Source organism: Phaethon lepturus, unplaced genomic scaffold (assembly GCF_000687285.1).
Source record: "Phaethon lepturus isolate BGI_N335 unplaced genomic scaffold, ASM68728v1 scaffold17793, whole genome shotgun sequence".
In the NCBI taxonomy this organism is placed as follows: Eukaryota; Metazoa; Chordata; class Aves; order Phaethontiformes; family Phaethontidae; genus Phaethon; species Phaethon lepturus.
This window is the reverse complement of record NW_010529906.1, coordinates 47,760-72,860: the sequence shown is the minus strand read 5'-3', so window position 1 is coordinate 72,860 and position 25,101 is coordinate 47,760. Positions and strand designations below refer to the sequence as shown.

Sequence of the window (25,101 nt, the reverse complement as noted above, 5' to 3'; positions counted from 1 at the left end):
CTGGTGGGCCCGTCCTGCCGTGACAGTAACAGCAGTGAGCCGGCAGCTGCGGAGCCGCAGTGGGGCGGTGGCTGACCTGCTGGCTCCCCCTGGTGACACCACTCGCGCGTGGGAGGTGACGAGGAGCCTCTTGAGGATCTCCACTCGCATGGCCTTCCACTTCTCGGGGGGCAAGATGTGCAGCGCCAGCACGGTGTAGTAATGGGGCCCGTCCACCTCGTAGGCACTCTCCACCCACTTCTCTTTGGGGTGCTCCATGAAGCTCTGGAGGTTCTTCTCCTCTCTCGAAGTTGCTCGAGTTCTGAAATACAAGGAAAGCTTCAGCAGCTGTTCTGGCTCTTACACATTAATTTGCTACTTCTCAGGAGCTTTGAGGTACTGCATTCATGCGCTTGGCACTATCAGGTTCCCCCAAATTCATCCACTGGTTGAGTATTTACTCCCAGTGAAGCATACAAGTCTAACAAGCTCACTTTTCCTTGGAGCTGTGTATGGTACTAGAGCTTTGCAAGACAGGTGGCATTGCCCAAGAGAGCAATACTACCGCAAAGCTTTATTTTCCTTTTTTAAAAGAAAAAAAAGAGTCAGGCCGGCCAGTCCGTGTGTTCAGGTTGTATCATCTCCCATGCGACACTAGGCACGTGACTGCAGCTCCTACAGCCAGACCTCAGAATCTATTTATGTTACTCATCTACGACAAAAGCAATCACAGAGAAGATGCAGGCCAATTTCAAAAATAAAAAGACAGTGCATTTACTGTAAGCTTTTATATATAGTTTTTTTTCCTTTGCCCTAGCTCCAGTCTCTTCAGGAGTCCTGACACCCCAGAGCTGACCTGTAAACTCTGTGTTACAGTAGACCTTGAGAAGACGTATGACACTTCACCACAGTCTATTGCTCTGCTTCATCAGGAAGAGGCTGGCAGCCAGGTAGGTCCCTAAATTTTTAAGTTAGATATACTCTCCCTATCAGGAAGGTATAAAGCAGCATCCTAGCAGATAAAGTTGTGTCCAGGTGTCAGCGTTGTGTGACCTTTTCATTTGCTACATGATGCAGCTGGTAGCCAACTAGTAGCTCTTCATTTTCTCCATTTAATATCAAACATGTCTTCAGAAAAAAAATAATGTCTGGAAACTACATAATGCATTTTTACACAACAGCCACACAGCGGGTTCTGGGCTCTCTGGTGCCAGTAAGCAGACTACCAAGATGAAAAGAATAGTTTCATTTATTTGTCTCCCAAGGGACTCAGAAAACAATAGCACAGGGATCTGGAGATAGATATTAAAAACAATAGACAAATTGTATTAGAGCCAAAACGTTGATTAGTTCCAGGCGGGAAAGTGAGAGAGATTTCATTGCACTCCATTTGGAGTGGCCTTGGTTGAACAGGCATGTATTTTAACATTTATACCCTCTTCTAATGATTATTACTTTCTGGTATCTAACTGCACAAATAAATGGTGTATGTGCATTACACTTTCACATAGGGTACCAAAAACAGCTCATGCACTCAAAAGCATTTGTACATAATGTACAAATCTGTAGGGATTTGTACACTTATGCCCAAGTGTCGAGGCAAAGCACACCCGATACTCATGTTTTGTATAAATATTACTGAAACACTTCAGCAGAAGTTCCTATGCTGCTTTTTACTGTTAAAAAAGTAATAATTATAAAAAAAAAAAAAATCTTAAAAATGTCAGGAGAATCTGATGGACCTGACTGCTACAGGAGAATTCCAGTATGTCAAAACTGGAACCTAAACTGTTTGTGTTATTTTCATGTCGAATAAAATGATATCAGGGTTAAGTTTTCAACTAACAACAATTACTTCATCATAGTGTCTCTTTTTTGTCTGTTCCAGCAAAAATTAAGCTGGCAGTGTTTCTTTAATCTAATAACCCTGTCACTCACCTCAGAGGTAATAATTACATCTAGAATGGAAAGAGAAGCTAATTCCCAATTGCTTTTACTCAATAGGCTCCCTGTCATCTTGCATGTTCAGGCGGTAACGCTTTACTCTAAACAATGTAAACCTCTAACAGTCTGCTTAAGACGTGCAGTTTGGATCCTCCTAAAAAACTTGTGTGATTTCCCATCTTTCTTGTCACATACATGTAACAGAGCCCAGACTGCAGCCCTTATAGACCCTTCTGAGACTACGAGTGGAAGGCAGAGGTTGCTGCTGAGAAAAAGGTACTGACGTGTTGAGGACGTAGAGCACTGTGTGGATTATGTACGGAATGAGGTGTATGTTGCTCTCCCTTCCTCCTCCTCCAGTATCTATGCTGAATGATTGCTCCATCGCAAATCGGAGAAATAGCAGTTTAATGTCATGGACATTGAGCTGGTAGGTGGGCTCCCGTTGCCCTGTGCATTCCTGGAGGTACGTGTTGTGTCTGTCAAAAGAGCAGTAAGTGTTACTTTATTAAAAAAACCTGTAAAAACTTTATTAAAGTTTTTTCTTCCACACCATAGCTCAGAATCTGAGCAACTACTTCACAGAAAAGCTTTAAAAAATGACCAGGATATGAAAATGTCAGCACTGCTACCTTCAATTAACCTGCCCAAAAGGAGGCTCTCTGCTTACTCTGGCAAATCCAATTCCATCCACATACATATATACACTCAGTGATACTATTTTCCCATGTCCAGGGTTTGAGATACAGCTCCCTGGCTGAAATGCATTAAAGATGTTACCACTCCTGATTTCTAAGGTGATTGTACAAACCCAGCACAAGGTGGACCAGAATATTGACAACAGGATCAACTATCTCTATCTGCTCCAGGTAAGCGGTCAGGCTATGGTAACTCACTGCCTTCCAACAGCGGTTTGGGAATCTACACAAGGGAACCTGTTGGTGTCAGGCAGGTTTCTTTTGTAAAGCCGGGGGTCATTGGGCCACAAATTGTTACTGCACACTGCATCTTCAGGAGTGACTGGGGGCTAAGGAGGTCATGAATTTATTTATTTATCTGAAGCCAAGAAGCGAACAGACACCTGCACTTTTTTAGGAGATGTACTCTTGATGGTAGAATCCAAAATGGCTCAGGTTTACTAAGATTTAACATCTTTGATTCTGTAGTTTGAAAACTAGCATGTCTCTGTTGTAACATACTGACTTACCTACCCAAATACAAACCAGCTCGAGAATAACTTTTTCTACTCACCGTGCTAAGCAAGTAGCAAAAGCAGACTCTGGCACATGAGGTCCCCAGACCGGCAGGAGCCCATTACACTTGGTGTTGGCATTTTGTAGGGCTGCACTCTCCCATTCTTCACGGCCACGAGCAAGTCTGCATTGAGAAAGCCAGCCACACCCAGGCAAGTTAGAAGTATGCCAGTTTTTGTCTAAGAAACCATCAAAAATTGACAATTCCACACCTTTAAATTACGGACTTCACTTTTTTCAGCGTCCAGGCCTGACCTCTATTTGGCACATTAAAGCAGACCACAACAGAGAAGCCCATGGCCGTCTCCAGGCTGCAAAGTGATCAACTCATAAGCAAACCCACCCTGAGTTACAAGGCCAAGTGCCATGCTCACAAACCACCTTGGAAAATAACATCAACCACCTCTATCCAGCTTGTGATCAGAACATACCTTACAGCTGCAAGGTGACAATCGTAGTGGACAATGTTGAAGTGAGAGACTGTGCTGTACCCCTGTTGTTTTCGGGGCTTGTTCTCAAACTCCTCTAGTGCAACGCGTTTGGTGAAAGTATAAATACCAAGGACTTTTGTAGGCTGCAATGACACAACAGCTATGTTAGAGATCATTCACACCTGTAACAGTTCAAACTTTGTTCCATTTCGACACTGCGCTGAACTTCATCTCTCCCGGTCCCTACCTCAAACTTACATCGAGCAAATCTTTTTTCCAGCTTTCACTAGAAACACACTTCCGCTTCCCAACCACCTCTGGAATTACTGATCCCAAGAACCAAATCTAAGATTTCCTGATCTCCCAATGGCAACACACTGCGCCCTGTGCAGCCAGATACTGGCAAGTCCCTGCAGCTGGTGAGAGGCTGTGCAAACGTATCTCACTTTACCTGGAACTTGTATCCTTCCCGGCAGATGCAGCAAGTCAGACCTGGTTCTTCTATAAGCTCCTCCATCTGTTTAAGCAGTGCCGTCTTGGTCACCACCTGACCCTTCTCATTCGTCTGAAAGAGAGAACTCAAGCAGGTTAAAAAGACAAGGACGAACACCACCAATGCCCAATCCATTTCCCAGCCTGCTATTAGCAACCGTATTTACTCTCCCAGCAGCACCAGGCAAACCGTGGGCTTGAGCTCTGCAATATTTGTCAGTAAATCATTTTACACAATCCCTTGTGTGGCAGTTTTAGCAAGACCGAAAGAAAAGATCATGAGATCACTAGTCTGCCGTCAATGCAAACAGACATTACCGTCATCCCCAGAGTGCCCAAGGCCTTCTGTCTCATTGCCATGGCCATGCGCTTCTTCTCTGCACGTGTCTCCTTCCGCGCAGCATCAATCTTCTTATTCACCTCCGGATGTTCCCTCAGTGCCTCCAGAAGATTCTCTGCTAACGTCCCGATCCCTTCATCGCTAGACACCTGCTCCAGTTTGTGCAGGTTGGTAATCGAGTCTGTACCTATTAGCACCTAGTGGGGATTGAAACGCAGCATTTTCTTCAGAAAAAGGGTGCACGGGACAATAACTGTTCTCTCTAATCCCACCCACGACAGCTGAGCAGAAGCACTGATCTAGAACAATTTTTGCCAAGTGTCTGTCTGTCGTCTTTGATACTCCTACATTATGGACCCTGGACCCTAAAAAATGCGTATGAGACCAGGGCAATTTGCCTCTACACTGGCCATTACCAAGAGGTCAGATATGGATGTTGGAAAAAGAGAATTCTTAAAACAACAATCAGGCCCTGAGAAGCCCATGAATATTACATACATAGTTCACAGTACAAAATTATGTTCTCTTCATGTTGGCATGTAAATCTCACACCACACCGAATGAGAAGATACTTAAGTCAGGATCTCTGCCCTCCAGACTTTTCCAGACTAGATGATACCTGAAGCTGGTGTGTCTCTCCAAGACCAACAAAAACCAGCATAGAATCAACTACTGTAGAAGGAACTGCTTAGCTACAGCCACAAAAAGCAGCATTCACAAGCCAGTCATGTCCTACTTGGCTTTCAGGACAGTCTCCTTACCTGCGTAGCAGGGTGCTGTGTGGCAAGTCCACGGAGCAGGCGCAGAATAAAAGGAAGTGCAGGTCGAGATAAGAATTTCTTCCATATGTCTGCATCCAAGCTGCACAGAAAACAAGAGGCAGCAGCTGAAGGGCAGTCACCCGTTCTGAAAAGGCACCTGGCAGTCAGCCAGCAGCACAGCTTGCAGAGCGCAGGCTGCAAGGAAGACAAGCACCCTTTCCCCCTGTGTTCCTCCTCCATTAATGAAGTGACATTCACACTCCCACTTCCACGTTGTGCATGCTAATAGCCATGGTGTCAACACTTAGCCTTGGGATTCGTTTTATGTTCATAAGCTGGCCATCAACAGCAAAAGCTCTGTTACAGTGCAATAGGTAAGGAACAGGCAGGAAACACAAGCATTGTGATATCCAAGACATCAGCTCAGATGGGTATCAAATGGGAAGATTACAGGCTTTTTAGCCCATCCCTATAGCAGCACTGTCTCACCAGACCCTCTGCATCACAGCTGTACCAAGTCTAAATGCTTCTGAATGCGGACTTATAAACGACTTTCTTGGAAAGTTGTTGTGGTGATGAAATGAGAGAAGGATGTTCAGGACTATGACATACGTTAAGTAGTGATTCTTACTTCTTTGCACTGGGAATGTGCTTTTTCATGTAGTCAAGAGCATTCTGCGTAATTCCCTTCTGAAGGATGAGATCTTTCAGCTGATGGCCGTTGCTGTTGTTCTTTGTTCCTGCTGCTATTTTACAGAAGCAGTCTAGGAAAACTTTATCATCTCCGCTGTGCTCCTCATCATACCTGAACGAAGAGAAGAAATGGTAACTTGGAGGCTCTCCAAAAATCTCTGCCTGGAATTTTCATTACATTACTGCTGAATGCACGTAGCTACTCCAGCTCAGAGACTCAGAAAAGCTACTCAGATCCTTGTTGCCTCAGAATATACTCTGAAGCACTATTTGTTGAGCTACATGCTCACCTATTTCTCTTAAAAATGGCTTAGAAGTGAAACAGGAAATTCAGTTTATGCACCAGGAATCTCTGAAGCTTTGCATTACGCTGAAGTAAGCACCAATGAGAAAAAAAAAATGTATAGAACTTGTCAGTACAACTGATTTCATGTGCTTTTAGTTGAAATACAACATACTTATCAAAGTTACAGTAGGGCTTGAATCGATCAACCAGAATCTGCATTTTCTCCATTTCCCCAAAGGACAGGTAAGGGATGATGCGTAACAGGCCTTGCAAAACGCTGAGATTGGAACGGACAAAAGTGCTGTTAATCTGATCGAGCAACATTACCAGCTGATCTTTGTCACCGGTTAGGAGGAGGTTACCCTGCAAAGGAAGAAGATCCTGATTTATGTTCAGGAATACATCTACAACGTTCACGAAAACCCTCACTAGTAGCTGGTAGACTACTCCACTCCTGAAGGATTAGAGCTCTAGACCCTGATAAGAAAGCCTGATGAAGAACAAAACCCTGCCTCGTTCCCAAATGTCTTGTGGAGCAGCTGTAACAACTCCTCTAGCTTACAGCTGACTTCTTCCCTTTACTATTGAAGGGCTTTCTAGACAAAAAGGTCTAATAATTCTAGTCCAAAGGATGTCAGATTCCTATACACCAACAGTTTCAAAAGATGACCAAGAAACTCTTCTCATTCTCAGTGCAGTTGAGATATAGCTTTTATCCTCAATTAGCTGGAAAATCAATCGTGTTTTCAACATGTATGAAAACACTCAAAAAAACAAGGCAGAGCTGTGCCTTTTCTTGTCTCTCACTGGCCTGTGGCCCAAAGCAGCAAGGAAGGGATCCAAAGCAGTGCTTAATAACCCCCACCCAACTGTGCAAGAACCATCCAAAAGCAGCCTCACAGTGCTTTTGGTTCAGGGCACTCCTCTTGCCCTACCTCCAAGGCCTGCTAAGACATGCCAGCAAGCGTAACAAGGGTTAGACTCCCATTTAGCGCTCCTCTACAGCTCCTGAAGCTCAGCACCACTGTAATACGATGTTTGCAAGCCTTGAATCCCAGTCAACATTTCCATTCGTGCACCGAGCCCCAGGCGCTCACCTTGTCCTCGCTCAGAGGTTCTGCATTGGATTCATCCAGTATGATCTCCATTATACTAAGCACTTGTTCTGCCACGGCCGCTCCTCCGCTGTCCTTACTTTCCTGCTCAGCCACCAGAGCCTGGAGAAGATGGCAGCAGTTATTGGAACACCAGCAGTAACTTGTTTAACCGACCCACACACTTCCACTCACTAACAGATAAGGAACGTCTAACATAATTTGCAGTGCCCATCCAGCAATATTTCTGATGTCCTGTAGTTGTCATAAGGCATCATGACAGTCAGAGGTAGCTTAATTTCACTGGAGTCCACGGAAAACACTTTATGGAAGTCCAGGTTGTCCTTACCAAGTTAAGAGTTCCCAGCATGACATTCAAAGTGTTCATCTCTGGCTTGACCAACTGCTGACGATTTATTTTCACCTTCACACAGTAACTAAACAGTTTTAACAGCACCTACAAAATACAGAGAATGCACTCTCTACAGTACGTTCAAAATGAGGAGGAGCACTTTGCTGAAACTAAAAGCATCCAATAATATAGCTAGTTTACAGACTCTTGGGGTAAAGCGCAAGCCAGATTTTTACACCAATATAAAATTTAGGGTAGCTTTGGTTTTCAAGTAAGGCCAAGGCTGAAAACAATCACTCAGGCAAGATAGGATTTAGTCTTACCAACTCCTCAGCTTCTACACACTTCAAAGTCTTTTTAAAGAATTGTTAACCAATAGGAACAAGAGAGGGAAGGAAGGAATTTCTCTGGTTTTCATTAATTAGTGAATTGAAACCTCTACTCCAACACTTAAAACTGCAACACAGGGCACACAACTAAACTTCACTAACATTCGTGGTATTTTCCATCACGTAACTCCTGATCCTAAAGAACAGAAGCAGAGACTCACGGTTAAGAGGTGCCGGCCTTGTTTGAAGTCCTTGATTCCAGTCAGTCTGTTGAGCATGCACTCCAAGCCTCCACACTGGGCCATGACACCTGCCATCTTATAAACTTCTTCCTCATCCTCCTCTTCATCTACAGGACAGACACAGATTGTGAAGAGAGGAAGCAGCCACAATATGGCAAGCTCAGGCAGCCCACGGGACAAAACAGCAAAGCAAATATGGAAAGCACAGTAGGACACATTTACCAGCAGTTCAAGTCGCTTGAACTGTATCAAATTTGAAAAGCATTTTGATTGAGCAGAAGTATGAAGAAGGGCCAGGCAGAATGGTCCCTGTGCCGTGCAAGCGTTCACATTTAAAGTATAGACTTAAAAGGGTTGTTGAAAAATCCTCCTCCACTCTAGGTGAAGCAGGTAAACGTAGCAAAAGCAACGTCAATCAACTTTAAGCTCACTGCTGTAAGGATAATAGTGTCATTGCTCTGCAGCAAACCTCAGATTTCAAATCTAATCCCAGCTTTCAGGAGACAAGTGCATTACCAGTGGTGGAGTCGAGAGACTCGATGAATTCCTCAGTTGCATCTCCTAGTAACCCTCGCATACGGTAAATGATCCTCATTGGCTCCCCCTGCAAGAGAGGACAGCATTGTATTAACTATACCTCTGTGGAAACTTATATGTGTAAGTCCAGTTCTCACTACAGTGTGTAACAGACACTCCAGCCTCAGTTCTCCTTTGCGCTGTTTTGGTAACGTGGATGGTAACACAGAGAAATCTTTCACTCCCTCGTTCTCCCTTTACTGAGATGAATTAAAAACAACAGTAAAGCCACCACCTGCAACTCATCAGTAACTCATCTATTGGTCTGTCCACCTTTTCCTAGAATTTCCAATTAGACGAACAGGCTGGTAATAAAGTCTCTTCCTCCTTGTATCTTCTCCAACAGTTTTGTTTAGCACCAGTGAAAGATCTAGCCAAGCAAAACATGTTCAGTTACAGAGAGACGTCTGCTTTCCACGGCAACCTTTCCCTTTAAGGGCATTGCACAGCATACCTGGGAAATACAGGGATCAGGCACAGCCTAGTAAATGAAGCAGGAGAGGCTAATTGGATGAGTGCTTTCAAATAGATAAAATCTGCAGGGATGGAAAATGGAAGAGGAGGAGAACAGATTTAATGAGCTTTCAGTAAGACAGTGTATTACCAAAATGATACAGCCAAACCCACGGAAGCACAAGCTGTGCTGGTACCCTGGGAAAGGGCTAGTTTTCCAAATGCATTTCCACTGAAAAATACTGACAGCGCATCACTAAACTTTCCATTTTAATCCATTGGTCTAAATAAAAAGCAAAAAAGAAAAATCCCCGATTTGGGAGCAGGAGACCTTGCGAGAGAAAACCTGTCAGAGAGCGCACTAAGCCTAATGTGGAATAAGCAGTGCTTAATGTCACAGCAAATACATAAGCACAGGGAAAGCCCCCGGGGGAAGATCTGCTCAAAGGCCACGCTAGAGACCAGCAATTAACACCACAGGGGCCCTGGTAAAATGGCAGATGAACAAAAAAAGCCAGTGAGAGACAAGGGAAACAAAAAGGGGCCTGAGGTTACGTTCTTGTGCGCCTGTCTATTTCCTAGGGAACGTGAGCTGCAGCTCCAGAAGCGCTTTGCGGAGGTGCACACAAAGGAAGACAGATGAAAGCTGTTCATCGACAGTAACGCTGAGCAAGCTCTGCCTTTCACCATCAGCACTGCCTCCCGGGGGAGCCGCACGTCGGCTCCAGCTTGGCATCTCACGGGAACGGCACCTCGCTGCTCCCAGCGGGCTGGCAGGCTGGGGCAGCACGTGCGATGCTTTCGCTCAGTAACTTGATTAGAGTTCAAATTAGAATTCACAGATTAAGACCAGCACCTCGTTTCCCTATCCAAAATGGTACCTTACTAAAAAATTATCACTGTCGCCTAGCTTTGGGCGTGATTTTGCAGTACAGCAGGCTTTTCTACTTAAATAAAGCTTGATGAGAACCACTCCCCATATCATAATTCGCTGAAAACAGGCGTTTAGTTTGACTTCTTCCCCACAAGCATAGCCAACAAATGGTTTCAGGAAACCGCCGTTTCAGTCCAAGGTGACTGCAATCAAAGAGTAAATGAGGAATGAACAAGAAATGCTGAGCATTCTTTTATGATCTCAAGGGCTACCAGCAGTGCCTCTAAAGAACGTATTCGTAATGGGCAAGATTTAGTCTGATGGATTCCTCCTCAGTGGGAGTTTATTTTAGTGGCTAGAAGAAAAGGGAGGGAAGAGCTTGTTCTGGACCACATCCACCTCTGGAACAAGCTTACTGTGACATGGTGGACTAGTCCTGTAAGCCTGTTGGGTCCATTTCTTCATCTGAAAAACATGCGATACACACCACTAAGAGGAAACCGGGAGGATGAAATCTGTCAAGTTCTTGAGATCCCTACGTGAAAAGCACAAGAGCAGATGTTGCAAAGTAATATGGAGAAATGTTGGATGCTCTCTGCATAAATAACTTTGGTTCATCTCTGAAGCGCAGACTGATGGAGCAATCTGGTGTCCCTGTCTGTACACATGCATTAAACTGTCACGTGCAGATGGAGTGTGAAATGCGCTTTGAAAGGCAGTGACACAAAGTTCAGCTATTTCCCCAAAGAAATATAAGAAAGTTTGTTACTCAAGAAGACAGTTGACATATCTGATAGGGTACACAGCTAAGTTCAATACGCTCACCTGGGTCAGCATTATGTGCTTTTAAATCACTTACATTATAGAACTGAGTAACGGTCTATCCTAAGGGAGCACAAAATGGTGCTGCCCAATTATACCCAAGAAATTACATGCCAGAAAATAAATCCTGACTCATGTGATTTTTATTCAGCTCCCCGCCCGCCCTTTTTTTTTTTTTTAATATCAAGGACAGGTGTTTTGTGCTGTTAACATATATAAATACAACACATACCTCATTAGTGGGACACCACACCTTCTTGTAGACCTCAGCCACAGGCAGATCTAAACTGATGATCTTATTGTTCACCAAAAGCTGAAAGGGAGCAAACGGGAAGTCGGGAGTAAGCTCAAATTGCATCACCAGCCTAGCAATCATCGGCTGCCTAGAACTGGCATCTTCATGTATCCATGCAAGAAATCTGCACTTGTGCATTCTCACCTCCATTCCACTGTCATCCTCCAGCAGAGCTACCAGGTCACAGTCCTGACAGATTTTGTTCTTGATGTCCCTCATGAGTGGTCCAATGCCAGGCTCATTACTGCTGTAGGGATTTCCTGGCATTCTGCCCTGTATCCTGCTGAGGATCTTTCTCCAGAGTTACAAAGAACTCGGTCACTTCATTCTCTTCCTAAAGAACAGCAGCACAAACAGACTGAGTAAGTTTTCCACTAACCACTGCTTTTTTATGGTAGCAAGTGACAGGATGTCCCTAAACCTTCAGTCCTCTTGTCACTGGTGCATCCTGCCGTAAAATGCCACGGATGTGGCATTTAGAGGATCATTTAGTAGGTCTAGTATCATTTCTCAAGCAAATTCCTCAATGTGAAACAATACTACTGGTTCTGCTTTTTTGCACAGAGCATGCCACAGCAGGGAACCTGAATACTAAACCCCCAAAATGGGATACCCTATTACAAACGCAAGCAACTATATCTATCTAAGAAGTCTAACTTCATAAGTGATGCCTACAGCCACCTCTATACTTACAGGATAGATAATACTGCATAGTCTCTCAAAGATGAAGACCGGAGTCCTGTAGTCATCAAGGCTGTAACGTTTTGCAGTCTCTATACACACTGCCATAAATGCTTTGGTTTCAGATTCTGTGCCTGCCAAGGAATAGAAGTATTAAAAAAGACACAAGCGTCAGTTTTACAGGTTCCATTTTAACTCAGGATACACAATAAATCCTTCTACAATAAGCACCATACTTTGGTGCCCTCTTCCTTTGCATATCCACTACTTAAAAGATGAAAGGCTATTTACTGGTATATTTACTAGGAAAGCCCTTAGCATGCTTGTGCTGCAGTAAAACTATCCCATAAAAAGGAAGAGGCTTAAATTCCTGGAAAATAAGAGACAACTCCAGACACGTTATTTACTTTTTCTGTGCCAAAAGGAAATATTGGAAAGTCCAAGCCATAAAGAAATCCCTCACTGTAGTAGTCCTTTAGAAAGAAGTTCTTTGTGTGGCTGTAACAATCTGATTTTTCATCTTGGTTGACTCAAACTCTGGATTTAGGGAACTGAGGTGGTTTTACCTGTTGTCATATCCTCCAGCATCTCCAGCAGCATGTCCTGGGTTTCATCGATCAGCTTTGTTCTCTGTACCACTAACTTCCTCAAACACAGGTAACCATTCAGGACTGTACCCACCAGGCGGCTTTTGAAGTGCCGTTTGATGGACTCCACCTCCACAAAGGAAGAGAGAAGACCTATAACACAATGAGATATACAGGAAGTGGGAGAGAAAGTTTGGTTTGTTAGCTCTAAATTTCATGGGGCCAGCAAATAGGGGACAGTATCATAAAAGCAGCACAATGAAATGGCTCGTTACAACTCCCATTGTCAGTCTGCGGTTTAAAGCTCACTTCCATGAACTGAACTGGTGGAGGCAAAAACCCCGGCCTGCGAGAGCTGCCTTGTAAATTATACCACATGGGACCATGATGAGGGAAGGAGAAAAGGGTATAAGGAGCTTTCTAAGTGCTTGATACAAAATTCTGCACTTTTGGACATTTTCCTGTCACAAGATATTTCAAAAGCAGATGACTGCTCCCCTTCTAATACTTAAGCTAGCTCTGATGATGTGACGGTAAGTGTGGTACGTGACTTATCAGTTACACCACCAAATTGGTCACTCCTATAATAAAGAACACTTTATTCTTTTGTATTTGTATAATAAAGAACACTTTATTATTTTGTATTCTGTATTCTTTCAGCGAACACTTGGATTCTTTCCCATGGCATATTTATCTACATGGTTTTTCTTGCAAGAAGCCAGGCTTTATGAGTTAGTCCATTAATGTTTGAAGAATATGGAAGAGAATACGAAAAAGAATGACCTAGCTAATGATGCATTTCCATTTCCACCAAGTTTTTGAAAAAAGGATACGGTAGAAGATTCCAAAAAGAAAAGCTACCATAGAATAAGGAGGTAGGAAACAACAGGCAGGAATAAATCAGAAAATGGCCCCGGGAATTATACTGTACAATGAATGTAATTAAGAAATGGAGGAGAAAAGTGATACGACAAAGTTTGTTTATGATACATTACCACAGTTCAAATAACTAAAAACTCAAACTGACCACAAAAAAAGCTATGGAAAAATCTGTTTAGGGATTGTTACATTGATGGCAGAAATCCAGTGCTGACAACTGCAAAACACTGAATCACATCTCTTTGAAATTCTGCTACATGCTGCTACAGAACAACAATCACCGTATCTCTAATCCTACTACCGGACTTGTGTTGACGCCACCAAATACCTGTGAGACTCTTCAAGGCATACCCCTGCTGCAAATCAGTGCTGAGTGTTGCTTCTTCCAAGGCAAGTAAACGAGCTATTTCCTGAAAATAATTAATAAGTCCATTAGGACCACAAACTGCAATGCCAATGACGACTAGCTGGCAAGTGCTTAACGTGGGGTGCAAAGGAACGCAGCAAAGAAACAGAGCCAGCCACAGAGAAACTGGAACAGCAACGCAGCAGCAGGCAGGGACGGGGGAGAGAAGAGAAGAGAAAAACTACCTCAAACATCCTGCTCATTTTCTCCCTAGACCTACCTATTACTGCTTTGCTCTAGTGGCCCTCCATGATGGACTCAAGACCATCATTAATATGGAGAGTGTCATCTGCCGCGCATCAGGGATCTCCTAAGACCTAACACGCTGAAGACTGCAACTTAAATGTGGTGCTTCTCCAACAGGCTGTAATTCACATTCAAGGAATGGTAGCACACCTAATCCTCCCTTGTCATTAAGGGCCTCCAGAGTCCAGTCTGGCAGCTAAGACAGCTTCCAGCTTGGACCTGGTGCCAAATCAGTGTAGCAATATTTATGTCCCTTAGCATAGCTGCCCCCAGAGCAGTTAATTAATGTCTACCAGCCAGTTTGCACTGAGAAACGCTACAGCTGGGTCTAAAACTACTGCAGCTCTTTCTGTTCAGAGATGACGGCGCAGAAGTGTGAACTTCATAAACCTGGCAAGGGTCAGCAACAGGGCACTGAACAAGAAGATGAAGATTTCGAAGCAAAAAGCCAAACAGGTCAGGGACAAGCTTCCTGTTGCTACCTAGTTTCTCCATACAAGTCCATACCTTTGTGATGAGGCTGCCAATATAGGGCAGAACCCCCCTGGCTGCCAGGTAGACCTTCCAGTGGGCCGGTTTGATGAGTTTCTGATACAGTGCCAGGTACTCAGCGGCACACTCGCCAGCAATGCTCAGCTCATCCAGGTAGCTAGTAAAGAGAAACATAAGCTGACAACCACATCATAGTAACAAGAAGTATTCACAGCTTAAGGACACCATGGAAAGAAAGGAAAAGCCTCCAGAAATCTATCCTCCCCTGTTGCCCTCCTGGCTAACAGCATAACTCTTATTCATTACTCGATAGCTAAAGTGGTATTTTATCCCAAAAAGGAGTTCCCCAATTGTGCTGCTAGCGTCAGTTGGGGTAAGTTATGTCGCAGGAGTTGGAAGAGAGTTCAGCCTATTATTTTCCTGTCTAAGAGGCAGGGGAAATGTCCACATGGCTGAACACCATATGCTTACCTCTGGAAAAAGTACAGAACTGAATAGCTTATTGCCAGGCAGCAAAAAAGGTCTCCCTAAGTCTATACTTAGTTTTAGAATCCAACCCTCTGTGAACCAGAGGTATACAAGGGAGAGGTGTGAGAAAATTTGGAAGAAGGGAGAGATTCTCATGGGAATTAAAGAAGAATAATCCTGGAGCTGCCAACTGTGGCAACACGGAAATACCTCGTCAGGAGATCAAGGACCTGCTGTTTGCGGCTAGGGATGGTAGCCAGAGCTTCCACAATTGTACACGCAGCTTGCCTTGCAGCTTGAGTGGCAGGAGTAAACAGCACCTAAGGCAAGAGCATTAAAAGACGGTATTATTTGATGTGCACAGATAAACTAGTGCTATTTTACAAAAAAGCACAGCATACATTAGGACAGTTTGGTGACCTGGTGGCAGCATTTACTTGTTCTTTCAAAGACTTGATTCTGTGAGAAAGCCCACTTGCTCGCCACCAAAATGTTAAACAATGCACTGTGGGGATGACAAACTCATCCACATACACAAGAAGAAAAAATTTTGCCCAGGACCTATGAAAATTCACTAGTCAAAATGCAACTAAGTAGACAGGTAGGAGCACAATGGCAATTAGAAGTTCAGAGTTTAAGAACATGCAGACTACTGGATAAATGTTTAGATGTAGTATTTTTAAGGGAACAAAGCTGCAAACCTGACTTGGAATTAGATGTAGGCAGTTACAGTGTCTCCAAATGCCACTGCTCATATTGTCTGCAAAGCGCATAAAACGTGGCAAACTACCAATAATCTCTGCTGGTTAACTCTCTCCAGTGCATTCCACTGGAGTTTGCACCCATGTTTACCTGTCGCAGCCAGTTGTTGTGTCCCAGCTTGAGATCCAGCGGGCAAGTTCTCTTCCCACAGCGACTCATGAACTGTTTCCATTTCCAGACATATTTTTCTGACAAGTAGAGCTGGTGAAGCTCAGCTTTGCTGGGAGATTTCCCATTGGCATCTACACCTGCAACATTGAACACAGCCCAAGAGAACTGTCAGCAGCTATTAACTGCAAACTGCCATTGTTATTTTTTTCTTCATACTGGAACTCTTCAAACTCCAGCTGAGAAGCTGAGTAGCTTCTTATTTCTTTCTGCTGTCATTTTTACTTCTGCGTGGAGCTATGTTCATTTCCAAGCCAGATGCAAATCCCATAGCCTCACAGGGAATTCAATGAGCTTTTCAGTTGGCTGGTATCATTTTAAATAAGCAACAAGTTTCATTTTTTACATTCCCCTGATTATCTTCAGGCACGGTGCATTTTCTGCTCAGGGTTTGAGCAACACAGCCCAGAAAAGTCAGTGCTACACTCTCTAAGGACTACACAGCTAAGCATGAAGATGGTACCAGACATCATGGGACAGAAGCCAGCACAACTCTGCAGATGTCATTCCTTATTAAACCTGGAGGAACACGTATGTTCCTTCAAAAAATTACACAAAGTTAAAAGCTCAGGACTACCTCTGGCAGGGAGGCACTTTTTCCAAGCTTCATACGATGCTTTGGGGTCCCTCTTGAGCCACAGCTGAGCTTGTGCATGGATTTCATTGCTGTAAGGCTTCACAGTGGTGAGAGCATCCACAGGCACATCCTAATAAACAAAAAAGCACTGTGATTCTTCAGAAAGCTACAGCCCGTTCCCTGAAGAGTAACTCCTGTACGTGGATCGCTGGTTGTCTGCTCCATGAATAGGTAAATGTAGCTCTTGGACAACAGCAGGGTATACAGTTTCTGTTAGTGACGATCTAAGAGAAATGCCTCATTCCAGTTACTACAAAGTATCACTAAACCCATCTTTGACATCCATCTGTGATTATCAGATAGCTAGATCAAAGCAGAAACACACCTTTCTCCCTTGCAAATGTTATCCTAAATTACAATCAAGGAGCAGACAGTCAATATAATTTTTATCAGAAACTTAGCTCCCTATTTAAAAATCTGAGTCAAAGGTCCTTGATTCTACCATGTTTAGGTACTTGATTCTACAAAGCTGTTGAAAGCACCAAAAGCCTGCCCAAAATAACCAAGCCATGGCTTTCAAGTAGCATTTTCCCCATACCTCAAATCTGAGCAGAAAAAAACAAAGCCCTGTTTTGAATAGTAGTGGTCAAAGCCACCAAAGAACAGGAAAAAATGGAAAGTAGTTATCTCTAATTTGTAATCTGCAAAGTCAAGAGTCACAGGGCTTGCGCATGCCCAGTAACTGTGACCAGGAAAAGCAAGCCCTGGCCTCTTCACAAAGTTATTAATCACCGAGATCAGCGTGCCAGACTTTAGTCAGCAAATTTGCAGATGCTTTGCTCAGCGTCTAAGGCAGTACCTTGTTTTTCTTGCTGGTTGGAGCAGGTGGCTTGATCAACTTTTGAAGAATGCGCAGGCACATGAGGGTGATGTTTTCAACAACCACTGGAGTCTTAATGTTCACTGCCATCAGAAAGAGGCTGAGAGCTGAAAGACACATAAATTTTCATTCCCCTATAATATCTGCAGATAGGACACCTCCACAGCTCTATACAGCACATTAAAAGTGTTTAGAGTTAGGCAAGACCTCATATCCTCAAGCAAAACTATCACATTCTCATGCAGCCATGGATGGAAAACAATTATTTTCTACTAGAGCGAGAGAGTTACCATGCTTCGCTTTACACCTCCATCTTTCTATTTCTTAGCACTCCTGTTTCAAGAAACACACTACCGCAAGACAAAGCTATCTGGTGCGAACTCCATTTTTAACCCTAATCACAAGCTACCCGAGTCAGCATCAGTTCCCTTCCTTAAAATTTTACCTTAGTGCACAGACCTGGGCATAGAATTTCAGCATAAAGCTTTCACACTAGTTGTTTAAACTCACCGCAACGTAGTCGGAGCTCCCAGCAGCTGTCTTCCTTCGAGATGGAATCTGTTAGCAGCAACATTTCATACTGCAGGCTGCTAGCCTGTAATACAGACACATGTTCAACGGCTTAAGAAGTCTTGGTGACACAGCAGTCCTTTTTGCCTCCTGATATTTAAAACACACAGGTTCAAAACACATTGAAATACATGAATTTAATCCCATGCCCATTTGGGATGACTGGCAACCTATTTGAGAGAGCTGCAAGCAACAGCCAAAGACAGGCAGAACTGCCTGAGGAAACTTAGGCATGTATCTTATCACATCATTTTGTGCTCTAACATCTATCTTAAGTCCTATCAAGACAGAAAACACCTTCTGTATTACAAACAGACCACGATAATAGAGAAGATGCAATGATTAGAATACACCAGCAGTTGCAGAGGGGCAGAAAAAAAGAAAGAGGAAAACACTGGACACTCTCACCAGGTCTGGATTTGCCCAGTGACCCTTCAGAGCTGCGGAAACCTTCCCGATGATTAAGTCATTCATTTGTTGTGTGGCCTCTGGATTGTCCCTAATTCCAGAAAGAAAGAGAGAACACTGTTATGCTGTGCTCATACTGAATACCAAAAGCTCCTGGGATTTCAGCTTAGTTGATACATACAAGCACTTAAAGTCTACAGTTTGCTGATGTAACATTCTCCCCCTAAGGCTACTCCCTTCTGACCCTGCATTTACAAGCATGTGGCTTTCCAGAGTTCACTAGAAGTCAAGAAGGCTGCAAACACTGAATCAGATCTAACCTGGTCAGAAGGCACATGAGCTGACGGACCTCTTCCCGCATACTGGCTGCGCCCCGGCGCAAGTTGTAGTCAAAGAGCTCTCGGATTAGGCCCTGGGACACAAGGATATGCCTGATGGCAGGGTTGGTCGCCAAAGCCCGGAGCAACGTTATGCAGTGTTCAGTGACGGCTGAGGCACAGCCATAGCATTTAGTTGATGACGTGTGGCCACAGCCTAAAACAGACAAGGCACGATACTGGCTGGCAGTAAACGTGGGTTGGACAGTGGTTCGCGAGGACTTCGTTGCTGCCTCTCTCTGTTGGAGATCATATTCCAGGAGCTCCTTGCGAGAGGCAAACACTTTCTGGAAAGACAGAAAAGGAGAAATGAAAGTTGTGGACTTGTGAGGCAGCACATAATTGCTAATCCCATTCACAGGTTATTTTCACTGTGTGTTTTGCGGAGAAACATTTTTAACCATGTATCTCAAAATTTGAAATCCTTCATGTCAATGGCAGACTTGGGAAATCCATTAGAAATAAGTATCAGCCTAACTCCCAGTTACCTGCCTGTTTAAAGGCTTGTTGTCTACATTATATGCAATGTAGCACTGGAAATGTGACAGATCCATAGCACTAATGGTAAACATAGCTTTTAGAAAGAATTAATTTGCTATTTCCCTGAAAATACACACCTGATCTCCTATTGTTAACGGTATCATTAAACACAGAATGGCAACAATCTTACTTTATTTCTGATATGCACTATATCTGACAGAAGAAAACAAATGACCCAAATTGAAATCAAAGCGCATCATACCTGAATGATTTTGGAAAGTTCATCAAAAGAGTTCTTGCAGTCACCACAATACTCCTGAGCTAACTGGAGTATGTATCTATTCACACTAGCTGAGGTAGAACTTATCCCTCCACTACTACCAGATTCATCCTGGAACAGAGGGAAAAACAAAAAGGAATCATATATGGAGGCTACACACAAGAAGAACTATTGCAGAACAGCCTCTGAGTCAAGGACCTTTAGCTGCTCTTAGCAGTATAAAGGCCAGTGTCTCACCAGCCTGGGGTTCTGGGCAAGATCCATCTGCCCCTTCTTACCTGTGGCTTTTCAGGAGCCGCCTCATTCACTTTACACAGAAGGTTTTCCAGCTGCGGTCGGTGTCCCATTAGCTGGTGATACACTCTGTCAGCCTTGTCCAGCAGAGTGTTGATATTTGTTACTGCCTAAGAATAAAAAAGGAAAGGAAACTCTTATTTTATGTTCAGACACAGTTTTTAATTCTACAGCCACCAACCTCTAAGTCTTCCGCTTCTTTTGCCTTTTTCTGGGGAAAAAAACAAAGCGATCCTGCACCCTGCTTCTGCCACAAGTACCACTCTGCTGACTCTGTGCTCAGCACACATACTGCTGACATACCAGGACAGGCCACGTAACTGCAATGAGTTCTTCATTCATTAGTGGGGCTCCTCAAATGGGATGGTAAAACATACAGTACCACCCAAATTCACCCCGTTGTACAGCAAGGCAAAGAGATGCAGTGCTAGATAGCTAGTTTATAAATAAAGCACTGGATTATGTCTTTTGAAAAATTACCTATTTAATGCATCAAGACAGTAAACAAGGAAGGCATTAGTCAGTGAGAAGCCTTGAAGGAGCACTGCTTTTCATGTTACTCCCAAGAGGGATGGACCTCTGATGTCCCCTACACTGCTGACTTGGCCAAGAGATACGGCATTTCATTAAAGAATCTGCTATTAGTCTCACCTTCTTTCGATCCTCTTCATTCTCTATGGGATCCACTGCACAGCAGGGCTTGGCATACAACATGAAGTCAAAGCGAGCATATTTACAGAACCCACAGGCATTGCAAAGGAAGGGATCTTTCTCGTCATAATTAATGGATCTGAAAGACAAGCCAGAAAGGTCAAAGAATGCAGCTAAGCTTTATCAAGATAACTGAGGCAATGAAGTAAGCGGTGGATGGACTCAGTAGGTAAAAGAGAAGGATGGCCCTTAAAATGCCTAACCTACCTAACTGCCCTGGCAAAGCCACAAGTACATGAGGTACATGAGAATCAAAACCTACAAATCAGGCAATGAAAAAAAATCCTTACAGAAGCAGTGCCTCATTCCGGCTGGAAAAAGCAGAAACAGATGTGAATTTGTTCCCAACAATTCTACTTCAACTACAGTAATTCCCAGCAGAACATCAGACTAGGGCACTGTGCCCTTTATGAGAACACAGATAAAAAAGAAACCATTTTGTTTTGCAAGGTCTAGGCTTTCAATAGCTTTCACTCTTTACCCAGTTGCAGTGGGACTAGCTCCAGCATACTTATTATCCTGTTGCAGGCTACAGTAGCATGACACAAACTGATTTACAGCTCCCATAATTCAAGAAGGGCTATAGAAACCTTTCAATATACCAGTAATCAGCTGATCTATGGAAAGAATCTGCTAAACACCTTGAATCCCCTGAGGATTCCAGGAGAATAAAGGACAACAATGAGGGGAGAAGAGGTATCAGATAAGGAGACAAAACTCACAAAAGAGAAGGATTTATAATACTGTAGTGAAAGCTTGCATAGTGCACAGTAAATTACGCCCTGAGCCTTGCTCTGAATGAGCAGTGTACAACAAAAGCTCTGAATAGACAAGTGAGCACTGTCCGTCCTGCAAGCTAAGTCAGGGATCCTGCGGGGAAACCCCCTTGCAATCGTGTAACTGAACTCCAGCCTCATGCCCTTGAACAGGCAAGCCAAAAATAACCTCCTCCTGGGAATTTTCTTTTTTAAACTTCAGAGGGCTTGATCTGAAACTTCTGTGTTCTTTCAGTATTGTTGTATCAGGTTTCCTTTGTTAGCCTGCATTAACATTAAATCCCTGTAAGCCTGTTTTATACTTCTCCACTAATTTGATTGTGCAGTTGTATTAACCAGAATCATGTATTTAAATAGCAGGGTATTTTGTTGAACATCCAACATGGGCAACAGCACAAAGGCTCTGTAAAACCCTGGCACTGGCTCCGTGGGGAGGAACGAGGATGACGTACCTGCACTTGTGGCACTGGTACACGTTTTCGCCGCAGTTCCCACACACCCCCGGGTTGGCTGGGACGGATGCGCTACACCGGGGGCACTGCAGGGTCTCTGTGGAAGCCTGGTAATTCTCATAGAAATCTGCAAATTCAATCATCAGGTTCGAAGCCACAATGGGCAGCGGCAAATCAATCTTCACCTCCGTCTGGCCTGGGGTCAGCTGGACTTTTTTAGCTTTGTGCCAACGAGCCGGTCTGGGAAAAGGGAAGATAGAGGCATCGGTTTTCAGTGGCAAGTACCCTCCCTGCCCACGTACGAAGAAAAGCCAAACACAACCGTCTCTGCTCCAAATCTACTTTAAATGGGATGAATGGAGAGCAGTTCTAGGATTCATTTCCTTAGCTTCTGTATTGACATGATATGTAGCCAGAAATACATTTTAAGCCTTTATCCTCTTCATAGAGAGAGACTGTTTAGGATTAAAGAGCTGTTGATGCCTCATGGAAAAACTTTAATTCTACACACATTTTCTAGGGATTTTCACCTCCGTTTTTTTATTAGTAAGGACATTTGCATGAAAACAGGATATTTATTTCTAAAGATCTCATCTGCTCCCACTGCTTATTCTCAACCTGAAGTCAGAATCCTCTCTTTGTGACATCATAATCCTCTCCACAGCAGCCACTTGTGATGTCACAGAGGATTAAGACTTCAAATAAGCAATAAGCGGCAGGCACAGATTAATCCCTAAGCCAAAGAGATCTGATTCTGGGGAGAACATCTCAAGAAGTAAGAAGGGAAAGCATAGAAGCAGAACCGGCTGCAGACTGAGCAATGTATTGAAAAGAAGCCATTTTTCATAGGTAAAGCAGCAGCCAAGGGTTAGGCCATCCAACTTCTAATTTTAATTCTACTATATGGTTTCAAATGAGTAATGTTAATGCTTTCTGCATTTCTGGACAAGCTGCAAGGTCCAAATCCCTTTCGAGGCACACTCTCCAGGAGATGCTCTTGGTATTAACACTGGTTTCCACACAGTTAAGTTAGGTGCTTAAAACTGAGCCTGTACAAAGTCTGCATACACAAATTTTACCGGCATATTTCAAGCTCTAGGTGAAATTTGGATCTTTTCTTCAACAATTTATCATAGGAGATTCAGAACAATCCCACCCAATGTAGGCTGACAGTGATGAATAATAGTTTAAGAAGGAACATTAGCTAAAACAAGAAGCCAGGCACCTCAGTAGAAATTGTAATGTCAAATTCAGAGATTTGCACACAAAAAACCATGGACGAACGTACTTGTTTTTCAGCTCCACTATGGCTTGCACTGTCCTGTTGTTGTAATAGAGGTTGATGGTTCGGACCATTTTGGTTCGTTTCAGGTCTCCTATCTTCACTGTCACTTTGCTGATAGTGTGGCTGCCAATTAGCTTCACCACTTGTTGGGTGGTAGTATACCGCGTGTCCACTTTAATGGAGGAAAGCTTGATGTACTGAGAAGACACAAACGAGGACACGCCGCCTATGTGGTTCCATCCCAAAAAACTCAGAAACGCAGCAAAGCACACTGCTGTAAATGTCTGGGATCCCTGCAATAGGGAAGGGTTTAAGAACAGCAGTTACTTACACAGAAGGGCACCTCTGGATTATTGCAGACAAGGCAAGGATCGCTCTCCAGGTAATAGCCATCGAATTCCACCAGCCCAGACAGCGTGCTGAAATGAGGGGAAGAACACCGACATATATAATTTGGCATTCACTGGGTTTTAAACACAAGCCATTCAATCAGAATAGTTTCAGTTTACCTGTAGTCCCCAGTCCCAGATTTAACAACAGAAGCATTACAATGTAAAGCACACTGAAAATTACTGTTTTTCACTAGGCAGCATTTTAGTATAATTATTAACTGCCAAGGTATGACGAAGAACACAACACTTAATTCTGCAAGTCTATATTCTCCAATTGCTCCTACTATTCTGCAGCATTTACCAACAATGAAAGCAAAAAAGCTAAAGCCAGACTGCTGCTGACAGCACATCGAATGTCACGTTTTTCAGATGGCAGAAAGGAATCTGCTATTCTCCCAAGGCCAGCTGCAGCAAGCATGCAATCTCAGTAGGGGTCCTTCCTCCACAACGATTTTATTAGAAGAATTGTGTATTCCCCTGTGGATTGCAGCTCGTCTGCTGAAAAGCTTCTTTAGTGAAATGGATCAAAGTCTGAAGTAACTCACTTGTAAATGTTGGAGTTAGGGTGGTTGGTAAGAATGTGGTTTTGAGTCCGGAGAATCTCCACAGCCTTTTGGGAGTATTCCTTCAACTGAAATACAATTACAAAAATACTGTCTTCTCAACATTTTTTTTTTATTGCTACAAAGGCATAAAGATATCTCATCTGGTAGTGTTCCAGGTCCCCCAGAAGATGCACGCAGTATACTCACAGGAATTTATGTGGTTAAATCATTGTAATGTATATATATAATGTAATGTAATAGATCCTAAAATTAGACCTTTACCACAATAACAATGCTATTTGTCAGCCAATCACTGCAAATGCCTGCCAAGATTTGTAAGGCATTCCCAGCTCTTTAAACGTACATATGCAAGTATCAGTGCATCTAAATTATTTGTTCTCAAGCTCACTGGTCCCCTAAGAAATCCTACCACTTCCTTTGTTCAAGAGTCTTGGTTACGAAAGATTTCTAGGAGCTGAAATACCAAAAATCTAAAAATTAGAGCTAGCAGATAAATGTATTTTCCCACAAAGTCTTCCTGTGGGAAAGAAGTTTTCTTCTAAATAAAAAAGTCCCAAACAATAAAACAAAAGATCCACACTCCCCTCTTTTTTTTTTAAGGACCCTGCGGCTTTTTTAACATTCAAATTTCAGGAACAAAAAAATTTCCACCAGAAGCTCTTTTGACCGAAGATCTGTCCCAGCTGTATCATAAATGAGCACCAACATAGTTCACAGGAGGCAGCAGGACCTGGGACGCTGTACCTTCTTTTCAGAATAACACCGTACCTTTTTCTCAGTCTGCTGTGTTTTCAGCGAGAAGTATCCCAGGAGATCTACAAACTGGGCAGCCTTTCTTCCATAAGCTGGAAGTTCTGGCCAGATTGACCACATGAGATCCAACAGTAACTCTTGCTGAGACTTGTTAGAGTTCCTGTTGAATGGATGACATATCAATTAGGCTTGTAAAGGTAGCTATACAGATCGCATAGTACACAATCTTACTCAAAAGGAAAACACATGCTACAGTTCACCAAAACTTGGAAACTATTATCTTGCTATACATTAGAGTTCACAGAGTTAAATCTCATCTCTTCTTGCCATCAGCAGTTGTCCTGCGCTCTCTGAAATGAATGCAGCTGTCTTGCAACAACTGAATAGAGTCCTGA

At 43.4% G+C, this 25,101-nt stretch overlaps 1 protein-coding gene across 1 annotated transcript in view; it reads right to left on the bottom strand.

Annotated features, from left to right (window-relative positions):
* The window catches only part of UBR4 (ubiquitin protein ligase E3 component n-recognin 4), a gene marked incomplete at its 5' end in the record, with an annotated part of 74,255 nt that overhangs the window by 5,419 nt on the left and 43,735 nt on the right, over positions 1–25,101 (bottom strand). Inside the window, 35 exon segments of the mRNA XM_010284089.1 lie at positions 77–301; positions 2,208–2,402; positions 3,175–3,300; positions 3,608–3,750; positions 4,059–4,172; positions 4,418–4,636; positions 5,201–5,300; positions 5,832–6,005; positions 6,352–6,542; positions 7,277–7,396; positions 7,623–7,730; positions 8,176–8,303; positions 8,713–8,800; positions 11,154–11,234; positions 11,361–11,496; positions 11,498–11,550; positions 11,910–12,031; positions 12,464–12,637; positions 13,692–13,773; positions 14,523–14,664; positions 15,186–15,295; positions 15,828–15,985; positions 16,483–16,612; positions 17,342–17,469; positions 17,873–17,957; positions 18,341–18,431; positions 18,661–19,004; positions 19,460–19,588; positions 19,756–19,881; positions 20,423–20,561; positions 21,711–21,950; positions 22,999–23,192; positions 23,327–23,414; positions 23,933–24,018; positions 24,722–24,866. Of these exon segments, the coding sequence (XP_010282391.1) occupies positions 77–301; positions 2,208–2,402; positions 3,175–3,300; positions 3,608–3,750; positions 4,059–4,172; positions 4,418–4,636; positions 5,201–5,300; positions 5,832–6,005; positions 6,352–6,542; positions 7,277–7,396; positions 7,623–7,730; positions 8,176–8,303; positions 8,713–8,800; positions 11,154–11,234; positions 11,361–11,496; positions 11,498–11,550; positions 11,910–12,031; positions 12,464–12,637; positions 13,692–13,773; positions 14,523–14,664; positions 15,186–15,295; positions 15,828–15,985; positions 16,483–16,612; positions 17,342–17,469; positions 17,873–17,957; positions 18,341–18,431; positions 18,661–19,004; positions 19,460–19,588; positions 19,756–19,881; positions 20,423–20,561; positions 21,711–21,950; positions 22,999–23,192; positions 23,327–23,414; positions 23,933–24,018; positions 24,722–24,866 (4,914 nt within the window).